The 17,789-nt window shown below is 39.9% G+C and overlaps 1 protein-coding gene across 6 annotated transcripts in view; it reads right to left on the bottom strand.

The window, feature by feature from the left end:
- Positions 1 to 17,789, bottom strand: part of LOC124613262 (TOX high mobility group box family member 4-B-like) — a 487,372-nt gene that overhangs the window by 35,049 nt on the left and 434,534 nt on the right. For 5 of the 6 annotated variants that reach the window (XM_047141983.1, XM_047141956.1, XM_047141969.1 and 2 more), the window contains 4 exons: positions 13,905 to 14,011; positions 13,544 to 13,775; positions 4,979 to 5,094; positions 393 to 528 (listed from right to left, as the gene is read on the bottom strand). In XM_047141983.1, coding sequence (XP_046997939.1) covers positions 393 to 528; positions 4,979 to 5,094; positions 13,544 to 13,775; positions 13,905 to 14,011 — 591 coding nt within the window. Of the gene's footprint in view, positions 1 to 392; positions 529 to 4,978; positions 5,095 to 13,543; positions 13,776 to 13,904; positions 14,012 to 14,872; positions 14,903 to 17,789 lie in introns of those variants that run through there. The other variant, XM_047141991.1, reaches the window with a different exon arrangement.

The following is a 17,789-nucleotide window of genomic DNA, read 5'->3' on the forward strand; positions in this document are numbered from 1 at the left end:
CAAGCACGTTAGTTATGCAGACAAACCGTATTGTGTTAAAGATCGGACATCACTGCTTCAATATTTTTTATCCTTCCACACCTTTCAATTATATTTGAATAATTTTGTTCTAGTGGCTGTCAACATACTACATCGCGGAATGACCAACGATACCTAATCATATCCCCCACCCATTATTGCTTCCCAACTGAATCCTTAGTAATCTCTCATAACAATTTTATTAAACACGTCGGCGTGCAGTGAATAATTTTCAGGTGCATGACAGATCGGCAGACGACGATGTTCCTCCTAGGCCGGTGCCTAGTAATTGATTATTAGTTCCTTCAATAGGGTTACTACGAAAATAAAGCTTACAGGAAAGTAAAACAGCGTGCAGTGCATCTTGTACTCACGTTCTTATGCTCGGCGTCCAAAGCATCCCACATAGACGCCACAATCTTGGAGACCTCGCCGAAGCTCGCATTCGGGTTCTGTCCCTTGATAGCGGCTTGGGTGTCCCTGAAGAACAGCGCATACGCCGACACAGGCCTGTGAAGAAAACATGGCATCACTCCCGTATACATGCAAGCCGCGAAATATCTCTCGATCTATCTACAACAGAACTGCACTCGGCGAATTACCGAATGGGACGCCATTCGTGGATATCTTCTTAAGCCTTCGTATAAAGGAACCACTAACAAAAATTTTCAATATGACAGGCTTTTAAGCCTACCGACAGATCCCAACTCGTATTATGTTTCGCACGGTATTCAGTCCTGTCGGTAGCAAAGATTAAACGGTAGCCTCTTCTTCGAAGATTTATTATTATTGTTGTTATTATTAGTGCATAGTTTGCCCGAGGGCAGATTAGTGCTTCAGACGAGTACATTTGGTGCTCTTCTATTATGGACTTGTGTTCTGCCTGGTTCGACAAATGCAAACAAGAAAGAAACACTCTTGAGGATGGGAGTCGTTCCAGGGACCCATTAATGCCCGCTATTGAAGAAAATTTCGATTTAGGGCGATGACTGAAGAGGACGCCCGTTGCATTTCATGGCGCAATCAGCCTGCTTTTGATACTGATTGTGCTGCCGTCTTTTAATAACTTGTATGAGGGCATCGACATCAGAAAACATTCTAGACAGCGAACAGCGCAATCTCTTATCCAGATACAGAAGGCTCGGCAAAGTTTTGCGAAGATGTACTTGATAGGTTGGTTTAATTTTGGCAGGGCTCAAATAACATTCAGAATTCTGTTTGATTTGTGTGGTTTTTACCCGTTTGCCCCAGATGGAAGAGATAGCTTGTGCCTAGCTCATTATCGATGATACTTGTCCGTTGTGCTTGTGACGTTCAAAAATGTTTGGCACAACATTTATTTATTTATTTATTTATTTATTTATTTTTTTTTTTACACAGGAACCATTTACCGAACAAAAGAATAACTTTTGCTATCGTTATGGCAGCTTCCGTATTTGCGTAGCAAACCATTCTTTGAGGGTCTTCCACCGTTACTGGTGGATCCACCTTTGGGAAGCAGCAACACCGTCTGGTAGCCGTCGACGGCGCTATAGCCCACCTTCAGTCATACAGCGACACGCATTTCAAACTATTACATTGCAGGAGTTATAGGGGGAGTGCCAATCAACACTGACGGCAAGGACTGACGGCAACCAATCGCGTCGTCTCTTACCTATATGTACGCACATTCATCCTTAACAACAAGCAGCCAAACGTGTGCTCATAAAAAAGGCACCTGCTTACAAAATGAAGTTTAGCGTTTGATATCCCGTCGACAACGATCTCATCAGAGAAAGGTCTCAGGCTCGAATTGTTCAAGGAAATCTGCGTCCGTTTTAAGGGAATTATCCCAGCATTTGCCTTGGGTGATTTTGGAAAAAAAAATAAAAAAAATTGCGAGGGCTATACGGAGATTTTAAGTGCCATCTTCTCGACTGCAAGTCCAGTCCCTTCCAATGCGACATCTTGCTCGGTGCACCTACTTGCGGGGTGCTCAAAATACAATGATTCCTGCATCCAGACCTGATTGTATCCAATTTACATGACTGATCTTTTGCATAAAGCACCCGTGGGTACTGTTTTGAGCCCGTGTTAATGGCTTTGTCTGCGAAGTGCTCTTGAACAACCTACCTATGCAGACGTATAATCGAATTTGTATTTGAAAGAAATTGGTTCAAATGGCTCTGAGCACTATGGGACTCAACTGCTGAGGTCATTAGTCCCCTAGAACTTAGAACTAGTTAAACCTAACTAACCTAAGGACATCACAAACATCCATGCCCGAGGCAGGATTCGAACCTGCGACCGTAGCGGTCTTGCGGTTCCAGAATGCAGCGCCTTTAACCGCATGGCCACTTCGGCCGGCTTGAAAGAAATTATTTGGACGAAATGTGAGAGTTCGTTTCCAAAAATATCACACATCACCTTGTACAAGTTATGTATCATTTATGTAACATAACTAGTTTTCATAATAACCGCAGATGATCTACCACAGTTGTAATACGCCTCCTGTAACGAATATCGTGACGGCAACTGCCCTTTGTAAACCTCAAATTGCTGCTTCTTCAAATTATTTAGTAGAATGCCCATTTTCCCGGCCCTACTTGGCATCAATGATCTATATCAGTTACCAAATTTTCGAGTAGTATATTTTAATTTTTGGAAGACTGTCTGGAAGTTAGTTATTTTTCTAGCCGTCCACTGAATTTTAGCGTGCGCCACATGAGAGGTTAGCAATAAATCACGTGCCTAGAGCAGCAGCGAAATCCACTTTTAAGTTGGCGGTGGAAGGTTCTTCGTAATTAAAAAAAAAATCAATGATCTGTTAATTCACTAAGTGGTAAAATTTATACAGTTCATTTTACTTTCGGTTTTTATAAGCAGGAAACCGTTGAGAACGAAACACATACTTGTGATTTTGCAACGTCCATACTACCATCAATTAACGTATGTATACTTACTCCTGGAACACTCTCCACGACAAGCGAAAGGCGTCCAGCCATTGCAGGCTCAAAAAATTCTCTGGTTCATTAAACTAACAATGTGCACAGAGATGGAATGAAAAAAACTAGTGACTGCCATAGCAAACATGATGAACGACGTTACATTTCATACCTCAGTAAAATACGAAAACGCTGGCGTCAGACGCCATAAATATGAAATAAAAAATATTAACAGTCATATTTCAAAAACTCGAAAGAGGAGCCATCACTTACAGATCGCTGCGTAGTTGAAAGACTAACGACGTTTATTTATAAGTTTGTGGATAACAAATGGCTTGAAGAGGAAGAAGATATTGGACACTCTCCGCCATTATCGACACGGTGAGTTATTTTCAGGAAGCGGGTACGACGTAATGAATAGGCCGGAGTCCCATCGAAGTTAAATGCCCTGTGATCAATACTGTTCCGTATCTGATGCATGACACACGGACATGGACACGTCATTCTCGCAGCACGCACCGCTGTGCATTTTCTGATTCCTTACAGGGGCTGCTAGCGTCAATTACATATTGATGCTTCTCGGTGCAAGGCAATATACGCAATTGTAGCAACTGTTATTCCGTACCATTCTTTACATACACTGTAGCTTAATATAAAACGACGCAGAAACTTCTTGCGTGACTTCAGTTTCTGGCATCTCGAAAACTGCTCTCCAAACGCGCTATGAGTTGATTTCTATGTATGAAAATTGTTTATTGCAAAATTTTTTGTCGAATAACTGCTTATCGAACTGTTGGTTGGTTGGTTGTTTTCGGGGAAGGAGACCAGACAGCGAGGTCATCGGTCTCATCGGATTAGGGAAGGACGGGGAAGGAAGTCGGCCGTGCCCTTTGAAAGGAACCATCCCGGCATTTGCCTGGAGCGATTTAGGGAAATCACGGAAAACCTAAATCAGGATGGCCGGACGCGGGATTGAACCGTCGTCCTCCCGAATGCGAGTCCAGTGTCTAACCACTGCGCCACCTCGCTCGGTATATCGAACTGTTGCGAAGTAAAATGAAAGCGAGGTAAATGAAATGAATTTCAACTTCGTCTGAATAAAAGTGTCTTTATTACTGGACACAGCCGGCAGCATCTGTAAAACTTGTTAATAACTATGTCGTCAACATCACTAGCCAAACAAGTTGTACATAAGAAACTACGTGCATAAGGCGCCTAGCTAGCTCAACACTAAAAAAGAAAGTTCAGAGATGGGCATGGTCCGGTCGTCGGGAAAGACGATAGAGTGAGCTGGTGAGGTAACAAAATAACGAATTGTGACTGAAAAAATCTCAACTCTTAAATCATGCCACCAAGAGGCAGCTGCTTTCTTCAAACTATATCGAATCATTCTATTGACATCTTTCCTTCCAAATAATTTTTTTGCGAAAATCTTGTTACTTGCTTAAATGTAGCGAACAAACTAAACAAATATCAAACGCTAGTGAATGATCATATTTGTAAAGGTGAAACAACTGCTAGAACAGCAGAAAGGAGACAAGCAGGAGGCTTATTCACAGCAATACCGTTACGACTTTAAACAAAACTAAACGTAAAGAGAGAAGCACTGACGCGAAGTAATGTGGCGGCAGGGAAAGCAGTTTGATGTACGTTGGCAGTCCAATTTCGTCGAGATTGAAATTGCAGCTAGTTATCAGTTTTTGCTTTCGGTTTTTATGAAGTTGTGTTATCAGGTAAATGTTCATTACCATTCTGGAAGTTACTGCTGTGTAACTGAACGACTCATGAATCTAAGTTTCATGTGTCAGTCGTCAAAGTTTGTCGCTCCACGTTTAGGGCCCAAGTTCACGTAACATTTACTTCCGTACAACAACGGAGGTATTTTTTATACATCTATTATTTAATTTACCAGCCTTACTACTTGTAACTGTCCACAAAGTATAACAAATCACAGTGCTGGGATATATAAGAATTCTGCAGGTATTACGAATGCAGCTAGTCATTTTGCAAAATCATGATCAGTGTTTAATACTTACTTCTGAGGTTCGTTTGGGTCCCTCTTCTTCTTCTTTTTCTGGACCTTGGGCTTCTTCGGGATCTTGGACATGCCATTGTCTGCTGGTTCGGGAGATGGTCGCTTCATTCCAGCCATCTGAAATAGATATATTCAACATTTAAGGCAAGCTAAAAAAATTGTTGATGAGGTTTCGAACTGGGAGACCTGCTTTAGCGAGCAGTTCTTAATCTGCAGAAATGCCACAGCTTGAGAATTCGACACAGGAAACACAGGCTATCACTTGCTACTTTTAACTTCTTCCTCAAAAAGAGGACATTTCAACGAACTACCAGCAAGCTGTAGGTATTATTCCCTCAGCTAAATTGGAAGCTGTCTAATCCTTTAATGGCAATGTCAACAGAGATTCAACACTTGAAAAAGCATTTCAGGAATTGTGTAACAACGCATTCAGTCAGTCAAGCAGCACTTCATCAACACATTAACCAATTTACAGATTCATAATAAGTTTCACAAACTTCTTTTTTTTTTGGCGGGGTGGGGGGGTGGGGGGGGGGGGGGGCAACGGGGGTGCCTCTCCAGCTGCCTGTCTTAGCGTATAGTTCCTGGTAGCTGAATATTATGCTCCAGTTCCCACATCAAAGTTGTAGCAATCCAGTTCATCAACACGACTCTGGAGTGGTTAGACCGGTCCAAACCACCTACAGAGCATGTGGGATACCATGCACCAGCTTCGGTATTTTCGATCGTTGCCTAAGAATCCTATTGCAAAAAATATTTATATCGATGACTGTCGAAGATGGCTTTAAATAGATATGTCGTTGGTAATTTTGGTCGAATGATTTAACTTCAATGAAAACGACAACTGCTCACAAGCCAGGCCATTCATTACTTATTCATTTCCCTGGACTGATTTTACAGCTGAATACTAGTGGTGACTTTAATGATAGCAAAAGGCAAATGATTAGATAGAGCGGATGGCTGTTGAAATAATACGCCTCTAAAGCTTAAAGTCGCAAAAGTAGCTCAAAATCAAGTGTTCCCAATCGTTTGTATACGATTTTGTCACAATTATTATCGTTTAGATCATTTACAGACGTCAAATACATCATGAGAAACTTTCCTGTGAAACGCGGTGATGACTTAGATGACAGCTGAAGCAAATGTAAAGCGCTATGATGGCTTAGATGACAGCTGAAGGAAATGTGATGGAAGTGCATTAACGTGTGAAATGAACGCATCATATGTTCGAACATCATGAAACGGCCGCAATCATAAGCATCACTGGGCTGAAAAATTGAATCTTCCCGTTACTGGCTACCATTAGTATTAGAATGCTTAATAACAGGGCTACGTTGGCCCGGTCAGAAGCTCTGGCACATTTCAAGAGCTACGTTAACCCTTTGCTTTGAACGTGCCTTATTATTATCGGCATCTGCTTGAAATAGAGGGCGTGTGTACAACATCGCAACGATAATAAAATGTTGAGGACTTCATTATTTCCTACAATTTTCCTCCTTAACGTGCTGCGAAGCACGCGTATACTTTTTGTCAGTCGTTACCTATCTGTTATTCGCTGCAGATCACGTCAAAGACTATTGTCTTTCATTCTTACTAAATGCCTGTAATATTCCATAAAAGGTGACAAAAAAATTACTTCTGCATGCGCTGTAATCATTATAATACTCCCAAATGCAAACGGCAACACGACCCGTTGCGCTTGTGATACAACTATTCTAAACGATGATGCATATAAATACATTCTCTGAAATTATCAATAACCCATAGCAACTAACAACTTAACAACGAAATTTATAAGACTTGTCGCATTTCATCTATTAAGTTATCTTCAGAATACGGCTGCTCAGAACTTGCTAAAATTAATGTTCTGTTCGTTTCAAAACTGGCGCTGAATAACGTGTTGGAACAGAAAAGGAAAGTTCATAGATTAGTACTTACACGTCCTGAAACTAAATATGTACTCACAGAACGATCAGATGAGCGAATTTGATCTTTTATCAAAACTTTTATTCGAAATCATAGAAGAAGACAACCGAGAAAATCTTCTAGTACCGCCATTATCACCGAGAATCGTTTTATTGGCCTGCTATAATAATGTTGGGAGTTTCCAAAGATTCTATTAAGTGACGAATTTGCTAGCAGTCCACTGACGAAATTTTGCCAAAATTAGTGACAGTATGATAAAAGCATTTCGAGTATAATGTATGTATACTAGCTTATTACGCTAGTCAGAAATGATGACTAGGTCGTCGTATCATACTGAGAAAGATACTTTCAATTACGGTACGTTTTTATCTTTAGATATTGCAGTGAAACTGAATTTTTGAATACTTCCATCAAACAATTGGTGCGCTTTTTCTACATGGCACTAAATACAAGCGGAAAGATTCATTACTCCTTCTCGTAATCGTTACATACGATGTACACAGACAGAACAGTTTAATGGCGCTGGTAAATACTTGCACGAACTGGCATTGCGAAAGCCTTATGTTAGCCATATTCCACCAGTTCGTAATGTAAGCCTACAGAATACCCCAGGAAATATATATTGTATCTTGTCTCGTTATTTTTTGGGTATAGCAATGAGAAATATTAGACTACTTACAAGTGCAGTTAAAACTGATCAATAAATTTCACTTTAGGGCAACAACTACTTCCCTGACAAAATGAAACTTCGACCTGACTTCACAACCAGGAGCAGTAAAAACGTGTTGCATGTGCAATGAATTACTTCAGAACTCTTACTTTCATCTAGTTCACTATGTCCATGGGGAAGTCTCTTAGTTTTACAACACAAATGCCAACAAAGTTCTGTTACAGACTTAAGGTATTGTGATTAAAATAAATAATGTATGTACTGACACTTCAAACACATGACAATGGCAGTTGATGGAACCAACTGCATGATGTTTATCCTAGCACACAGTGGGAAAAAAATGTAAGTAAAGAACTCTTGAATACAAGAGATTTTGAGATTTTAACCAAAGCAAACTATGTTGTTGTTGTTCCTGTTGTTGCCTTCAGTCCAAAGACTGGTTTGATGCAGCTCTACAGGCTACTGTCTCCTGCACAAGCACCTTCATTTCTGAATAATTACTGCAACCCACACTTTTTGAACCTGCTTACTGTATTCATCTCTTGGTCTCATTCTACTCCAGTACTAAATTGGTGATGATCTGATGTCTCCGAAAGAGCCCTATCAACTAATCCCTTCTTTTATTCTCTTCTTCCCCATTCTATTCATTACCTTCTCATTGGCTGCATCTTCCCATCTAATCTTCACCATTTTTCTGCAGAACCGTATTTCAAAAGTTTATTTTCTTGCCTGAACTGTTTACTATCCATGATTCATTTCCATACAAGATTAGTTAGTTAGAAAGTAAGTAAGTAAGTTAGATACACCAGTTGTATGCTTCTTTTTGAGAAATGATATGGAACAAATCAGTTTACAGGATATGTATACATGGTTAGAGGTAACATTGATAAACCCCCTTTTTTTAGTTCAGCTTATGCAACAACACTTAAAAACAAGTTTTTTTCAGGATAACACATTTTAAATAAAAATTCACCTATGGGATAGGAATTGTCCAGCAGAAATGATTTTGGGTTAGATTTAAAATTTGCTTTGCTACCTGTCGGACATTTTATGTTACAGGGCAAATGGTCAAAGATTTTTGTTGCTGCTTACTGAGCTCCTTACTGAGCCATTGACAGCTGTATTAATACACAATAAAGGTCTCTTTCCCTTTAGTGGACCTTACTGTTCTCAAATTGTAATGGATTATTTATGACAAATTTCATTAGCAAAAATACGTAATGTGAAGGCGCAATTAAAATGTTTAGCTCCTTGAAGAGGTAATTAAACAACACCTGTGAGTGACCACCACATATTATTCTTACTGCCCACCTTCGTGTATTCAATACCTTGTTTTTAAGTGATGAGCAACCCCAGAAAACTATTCCTAAAACACTGACTGGACATGGACAAAATATGTCAGAAGGTAAAATTGTTTGGAAAATATCATTTACAGTCTCTTCTTTTACTTTCTCTCTAATGAGATTTAATATAAAGCTCCAGGCCAATACTGTCAAGAAGACTTCCAGCACTCAAGTCTATATCTCTTCTTCAGAAATGCTGTTGTTGCGATTGACAGTCTACATTTTATATTATCTCTACTTCGGACATCATCCATTAATTTACTGCCCAAATAGCAAAGCTCATCTACTACTTTTAGTGTATCATTTCCTAACCTAATTCCCTCTGCATTGCCCAATTTAATTTTACTACATTCCATTACCCTTTATTTGCTTTTGTTGATGTTTGTCTTATACCCCACTTCAAGGCACTGTCTATTCCATTCAACTGCACTGTCAGTCTCTCTGCAATTTTTGTCAGAATTTGATAATAGTAAACCTCATAGCTTTTATTTCTTCTCCCTCAACTTTAATTTCTCCTCCATATTTTGCTTTGGTTTTCCTTATTGCTTGCTCAGTATACAGAGTGAATAACATCAGGGATAGGCTACAATCCTGTCTCACTCCCTTCTCAACTACTGCTACACTTCCACGCCCCTAGACTTATAATAGCCATCCGGTTTCTGTCAAAAGTTTTCCCTAAGCCTACAAGCGCCTTTCCTTAGCCTATGTTGTAAGAAAAGTGACAGAGTCAGTATTGTCTCACATTTTCCTACATTTCTCCAGCATCCAAACTGATCTTTCCCCGTTGTTCTACCAGTTGTTCCATTCTCCTATAAAGATTGCAACTAGGATTTATTAAACTGTTCTCTTTGGAATTTGAATTATTACATTTTTCTTGAAGTCTGATAGCATCTCGCCAGTCTCTTAGTCTTGCATACCAGGTGGAATAGTTTCGTCATAGCTGGCGTTCCCCAAGGACACCAATACTTCTGACACCTACTCCAAGGGCCTAGTTTCAACTTAGGTCTCATACTGCCCTATAAAATTCATCTCTCATGTCATCTTCCCTTTCTATAATATTGCCTTCAAGTTCATTTCCCTGGTACGTCCCCTCTAAATACACTTTCCACCTTTCTCTTTTTTTGGTTGGTACTGGATTTTCATCCAAGCTCTTAATATTCATACAGCTGCTTCTCTTTTCTCCAAAAGCCTCTTAAATTTTCCTATTGGCGGTATCTGTCTTTCTGTTTGTGATATATGCTTCTATATCATCACATTTGTCCTGTAGCTATTCCTGCTTAGCCCTTTTGCACTTCCTGCCAGTCTAATTGTTTAGACATTTGCACTCCCCTTTTTCCTGCTTCATTCCTGCATTTTTATATTTTGTCCTTACATCAGTTAAATTCAGTATCTCCTATGACATCCAAGTCTTTCTACTATGCCTTGTTTTTTATCTGTTTTATAGCCTCTGTTAATTAACATTTTGACTACTGCACTTGTGGTGATGAATGCTCATCACCAGGGCAGGCCATGGTGTCACACATCAGGCTCCGTTTTTGCCACTTACAGCCACATGGCATCAGGTGCTAAGACTCTGACGTGGCGGGCGCAACTTTGTAGTGGTCAGCATGTTAAAAACTGTGGATAAGTGTAATGTGGGGAACTTAACAGTGCCACTGGAGAGGGTTTGGCAAGCTAATAGAATCTTTATAGTAGGCAGAATTGGTCGTCTTAAGTGAAACACGACAACAAACTGGCTACTACAGACCATGTGCTGACTATATGTTTTTGCATTCTATGCTAGATATTGTTACACACAATGAAGTCATTTTGTTGGAGAAGAAAAAAAGTACTGTCACATTACAGTTGAGGTGACACGTTTTGAAAATAGTCTTGATGGTTTCATAAAATACTTGGAGAAGCTATACACTTTCCTTCTCATCTCATCTGGTAAGTCTCACCTGAGCCAGAGTTGTGGGCATATTTCCAAATCTCCCCATTTTCTAAATTTCACCTATGCTTTTCATTCACCCCTCTTCCTTCTTCAACCATTCAGCCAGAAGAACGAGCCACGAAAGCTTGCAAATTTAAATATCTCTATGTGTGTGTTCTCTTGCAGCCACTTGGTAAGCAGATTTTGTTATCTATCCAATTAGATTATATTTTCAAACACTTATTGTTTTTGTTGATATATTTGTACTAACAATATGGTATGGTAGCAGGTAAACTTTTCAGTACATGAGAAATAAAAGGGGGAACAAGGCAAACAGTCAATGGTGAATGTTTTATTGCTATTGTAAAGCTTAGGTACTGTAAACTAGAAGATTAAATGGATAGTGCTGCAGTATTTTGTATGCAAATGATTGAACGAGGATACCCAACAGCGTAGTTATTGCTGCCTAGTTGCTAGATTTCAATTTACAGTCACAGTTTCAGATTGTACTAATGATTCTGCATTACCAATAAGTTAATAAACCTTAATGGGATAACATTATATTTTCACAGTAATATTTTCTTTCACGCTGACATCATCTGCTTCTGTCCTGATACCAGATTCTGGGTAGCTTACCTTTTTTCACTGTACTGAAAAAATAAGGAAGAAATTATTTCTGAAATTTAATGCCATATGACCAACAGGTAGAATTAACTTTACTGGATATTACGGTTGTAGTTTTCTTTACTAATTTTTCTTGTTTCGTAACTATTGTAGGTCCAAGAAGGTTCTTATGGAACAGATTGGGAAAGCCACCGTAAAATGTAAGTATAAACAGCATTTTTCTTATTCTGCTTCTGGACTAAATAATTATGTGCTTCTGGACTAAATAATTACAGCAACAATATAAGTAAGTGTTTTACAGTCAAGTAAACGACCCGCTGATGACACATCAGTATGCTGGAAAGATCTCAGGTATAGTAGTATAAAAATTGGAGAACATTTTCATCTTTTATTTGTAACTCAAATACCCGTGCCAGACTTAGATCAATTTAATATCATTGCTATACTGATTGTAACACCAAAACATATAATTAAGGCAGACCTACTGCCTGTGTGTCTTGGCTTAGGAAATAGTTGTCATATTTCTCTTGGGGAACTTGCATATTACTACATGTATTGATTCTTTAGCTAGGCATAAAATTGTGGAAACATTTATTTTAGTCTCAAAGGTATTAGAGATGCATCAGTTCATACAGGGAGTTTTGGTATGTAAGTTGTCTTGAGATTTCCAGTGTACTTACTTGTAGTGGTAACATGCTACTGCTCTCTTGTGTACACTGATATGTATAAGTTCACTGTTTTGATCTGGAATGCTAATATTCCATTTAATTTCTCAATTATAACATTACTTGCAAAATTAACATTTTGTTTTGGAAAGTTTGCTGTACCCATCAACAGAGGTCTCCAATGATACAGAACATTCTATTTTGTTACTAACTTCACTCTGTTGCTCATAATTCTATTAACAATGGAAAAAATTTGACTATATGGTACACTACATTTTCTCTTAAAAGTGAATAATTTCCAAGTTGTTCATCTTTTTTAAACCATCATTCTTACGTGCACTGCACTTCAATGTTGATATATAAACTCCATTAGCTGCTGCATCTTGTGCAGAATCTGACAATAATAACCAAGATTAATCAATGCCAATCTTAACAACCATCAGCTATTTTTTTTTAACTTTTGACCTAATATCACAGTTATACAGATATTACATATACAGTAGTGTGGTTTGGAGTCTAATTAAACTCTGTGTCTTCTTAGAACTAGCTGGATGTATCAGTTGAAAGGTCAGATGAAGGCAAGGATATACCATTCCTTTAGGACCTTGCCTTGTAAAGCAGTGCAGTGTTTGAAAATTGAGAAGAGCTTTAACTTTCTTAATGCAGTGACATGTGTAAGAAGTATCTTACTGATAGAAATTTCAATTAGACACAGATCATTGGTTAAAAATGATTAAGTTGTTTAAGAACAGCACTTTGTGATCACAAACTAGGAAAATCAGGAATAAATTAACAAGGTGAGGCAGTACCACTGGTTTTTACACACACACTAAATTTCTAGGTAAATAATAAAAGGAAAACAGCTTTATTGAGGATGCAAACAAAAAAAAATTGCATCATGTAAAATATGTAATGTTAAGTTTCTAGAACCATAGGTTCAGTTGTTATTTACGTAGGAGAACAGAAAGGTGTACAGAATATGTAGACAAGTGGGAAAGGATGTGGGCAGAATACTTATAATATATACCAAGAAATTGCCATAAATGCCATACAACATACCAAACACATGCCCCAGTCACAGGAATTAACAGTTTTGCAAGAGTGACTCGAAATGAGCACTGCAATTAACCTAGGGAAGACAGTATAGGTTGGGGAAAGCAGGAGTTGTGTAAAAGAATAGCATCAGAAGTTTTGAAAATAAAGTGTAGGTATAAATGATCATAATAGATACACATTGTCTGTTGCAATAGGTATAAATGATCATAATAGATATGTATTGTCTGTTGTAATTTGTGTTTTATTGTGTATGTGCTATTGAGTACCAAATGCAAGTTTTGAGGGTAACACGAAAAGTGAAACAGAGTCAATATGCCAGAACAGAAAAATAGTGAGGTGGTTTGATGGCAGCAGCTGATCATTTACGAACCATTGCGGAGTGTGGGGTGCTGTCATCACTATCCTCGCTGGTTGTTGCATTCTCCTGGCCATGACTAGGGATGGAAGCACTTCCTGGTGCTGGAGGACTACCACCCTGCGGTGACCGACCATAACCCATTCCTGGGTTCAGTAACATTTGCGATTGCTGCTGCTGCTGTTGCATGAGCAGCGGATTTGGGCTTGCCATTGTGTACGTAGGTTGTGGACTGCTGTAAGATGAGCTAAATAACAAAACAAAAATCACATAACAATTATGACTCTCTTATCTGTAAATGTCAAAAACGTTAATCGCGTGGCCTTATAATACATTCCTATTATGAATGTTTTGAAGAAGTGTGACGGTATATTACCTGACACTCATTCCCATAGAATGTTCTGGAGGTCCAGAAAGGTATAAAGGTTGCTGGTACCCTGAAGGATCATTCATCACCATTTCGGGACTCTGACTTGGCAGCATCTAAAAAGACGAGAATCACTTCATTAGGGCTATTTCAGAACATTTTTAAAACTTTGCGCCAGATCTGAATACAGCTACAAATGAAAACACACACACACACACACACACACACACACACACACGAGAGAGAGAGAGAGAGAGAGAGAGAGAGAGAGAGAGAGAGAGAGAAAGAGAGAGAGGGGGGGGGGGGGGACGAAGTTATCTTTCAAATTACAAGAAGAATGCTCATTTCAGCTGGTGAGCGACGTGTGAAAATTGGTATAAGTGACCTTGAATTTACCTCTCTCCGTTTAAATCCATGATTCTATGACTACTGAGTAACAACACTTCAGGTTCGTTGCCCATTAATTTGCCTATATCTGTCATCACAGGCGCATATTTGTGTTGAACCAACAGCAAGATTACTCCTTACTACTTCTGATGAAAAATATACGTAAATAGGAACGAAAAAAAATCTATGCACAGTGATCCTGTCGAAGACGAGCGTGTGCCATTGAAGTGTACCAGCGTTCCCGTTACAGCTTTCTATTCCCACTGACAGCGGCTACGGCTCAGTGCACTTGTAAATGTAGTGGGTAGAGACCACGTGCTGCGCCGCGTGATAAGCCGATGCGTCACAGGCCAGCCAATGAGAGTCGTGCGCACGCTTGCGTCATAACAAGCTCTCAGCTTTGAGAAGCAGTCCTTTTTGTAGCTCGCTCTTAGGCGTTTTACAGAATCCAGCGTTTCCTGTAAATCGCAAGCTTCTTCATATTGATCAGAGGAACTAAATGGAAAATAATACTCGCTCTAAGTTTCTTCATTGTGTGACAAAGTTTACGTAGAAGACTGGCGTACACGGAGATGGGAGAGAGTACTTACTTCAGCCAGCTCCGATGTTTTCGCCATCGCGCCCCGGTAGCAACTGGCTGCGTAAGAACTAGGGACAAGAGGAGAGCGCGGAGCGAGCGGGGCAGAAGGGAAGGGGCTCCAGGTATACAGCAGCGAGGGGCTGCCTGCAACAGGCGGCACCTGACACGCGCCATCTGCCGTCATTAGGTGGCCTGGGGGACGGTGTGCCGCAAACTGCCGAGGCGCAGGCTGATGCTCCTGGCTAAAGCTTCGCATGACCCGCAATCCACAGGCTGTTGGCTCCCGCCTTTCGAGAGATCGGCTATATTTTAACATCTTTGTAGAGATATAAGATTTATTAAGCTTTACCTCTTTTCCGTGGTGTACCTCAGTAAGGCTGCATTCACAGTGCCTCCTTCAACGGGCGTCAGACGTCGTCGCAAAAGGTCGTTCGACAACCTGGGCCAACAGCGTGTACGTGTACGATAATGATTAGAAGTAAATGTGATGAGAAAAACGTACGAGGGTGGTTTGACAAGTCTGGTAAATTTCCATGAACGAATGGAACATTCTTGTTGCATCTCCACGGTTGGTAAGCTAGAATATTCCAAGGATCGTATAAAAAATTTCATCAATGTACTGCGTACAGTTCGTTGTTGACAGCCATCTGAATTGGTTAGTGTATCGACTGCGATTGAAAATGGAGGTAACTGAACTTCGTGCTGTTATTAAACATTTCCATTGAAGGGTTGGACAGCCCCATAAATCAAAACAGAATTGGATGAAGTTCACGCGGACCTTGCGCCATCATTGAAGACTATTTACTCTTGGATTAATGAATTTAAACGTGGTTAGACAGGCATCGAAACGAAACGCCCTACGGCCGTCCAATTGAGGTCACCACAAAGGAAACCATTGACCAAATCCATGATGTGGTATTGCAAGGCCGTCGAATAAAAAATCGAGAGATTGCTGAGACAGATTTCATCGCAACTGAGCGAGTGCATAATATCCTGCCCGGAGAATTTGCTATGAAAAACTTTTGAATGAAACCTGGAGCCATCATTACAAACCAGAGCCAAAACAGCAGTCAAAAAAGTGGACAAAAAAAGACTCTTGAATGTGCATCGAAGAATGACTGTTTCGTCAGATAGTAAGGTGATGGCCACTATTTTTTGGGATTCCCAAGGAATAATCTTCATATATTACTTGGTAAAAGGCAGAACTATAACTGGACCCTATTGCGCTTCTGTATTGGGTCGTTTGAAATTTCCGTAGGCTGAAAGAAGACCAAGGCTGGCACGGAAAAAAGTGCTCTTGACAATGCACCACCACACCCATGAGCGATAACAATGGCGATAGTGCATGAATTGGTTCCTCATCCACCCTACCCACCTGAGTTAAACCCAAGTGACTTCTTTCTGTTCCCTACCTTGAAACTTTGGTAGTCAACTTGTATTTTGTAGAGTTTGACAGAACCTAGTTTTTTGATGGAATGAAAATGATGTAGGATCGCTAGACCAAGTTTATATCCATCAAAGGAGACTACGGCGAAAAGAAAGGAGAGGTGTTTACGGAACATTTTTTCTTGCATATTTACCGGACTTCACACACCACCCTCGGATCTTTCAGCTGATATTTTGTAAAACGCATGTTGTACTGTTTACTAACTGTTGTACTTGTGTACGTGTGTAAACCTGACAAACTACTGAATAGTACAGAAAATGCATTCTATCTCGGAAACAATGCGAAACAGAGCATTGTCCATACGAAATTTATTGCTTAAAATGATCGTTCCTGTCATATCCCTGAATACTGATGATTGTTCCTGGGCCACCCTGTATAAAGGAAACCGCACGCACAGCACTTGTGTGACCCATTCTAGAGTACTGCGACAGAGTTTGGGATCTCCATCGAGTCATTTTAAAGGAAGATATCGAAGCAGTTCAGAGGCGTGCGATAGATTTGTTACTGATAGGTTCGATCCACGTGTGATGGAATTCCTGGAGGGAAGTCGTCGTTCTTTTAGGGTAACACGACTGACAAGGGAACTTCCCCATCGCATCCCCGTCCGATTCCTCGGTAAGAGAGCCTAATAGACAGCCCGTCTAAACCTGAATAAGGACCAAGCATGAAAACAGGCAGAAGGTGTACTGTACTGGACTGTGCAAAAAAGCAAAATAGTAACAGCAAGCGGTCCAAGAACAAGAAGTAGTCAGAATATAGAGCAGCCAGGCAGAGAAATGGCATCGTGGTTAAGTAATTACGGTGTTCGACTGCTATGATGGCGAGCCGTGTTCAAATCTCCTACGTTTTTTTTTTTTTTTTTTTTCTTTTTTCTTTCTTGTTGATCGCTTTATTCAGATCTGTGTCTGTGTGTGTCGTGGTGTTACGTCCGTCTGTAACAGTCAAGTGTAAGGTAGGGACCTATAACGACAGTTGATTCTGTACAACTAACCTGATAGCAGCCGAAAGGAAGTGGCTTTCGAATGAGAATCGCAAACGTTTGATGACAAGGCGACAAGTCAGTCGAATCTTCCACCGAAAAACACGTCTGATGCGTTATACACGGCATTATTTCTAGTATGTGTGTCATATGAGAGGAATCTCTTATCGACGCACCTATCTGATCTGTACGACTAATAAGTGAGTGATATATGCCTGCTTGCCCGATATAGCTGTTCGTATGAATGTGAATATGATCACTCCCAAGGAAATGATGAAAAATTAGTCACATAAGCTGCAACAAATGAACGCAACAGTTTCACAATCACACGATTTCTTTGTGCTCTTTCAAAACATATGTTTTTAAAGTTTTTGCAGTTGCCTTCTGTTTTGCAAGCCTTGACTCTTGAATACCTTTGTTGTGACATAGTTCACAACCGTTTATTTTTTGTTTTCATTACTGTGAGACGTCTATGTGGTATCTCGCCTGCTCTCATTGTTC

The sequence above is a fragment of the Schistocerca americana genome, chromosome 1 (genome assembly GCF_021461395.2).
Source record: "Schistocerca americana isolate TAMUIC-IGC-003095 chromosome 1, iqSchAmer2.1, whole genome shotgun sequence".
In the NCBI taxonomy this organism is placed as follows: Eukaryota; Metazoa; Arthropoda; class Insecta; order Orthoptera; family Acrididae; genus Schistocerca; species Schistocerca americana.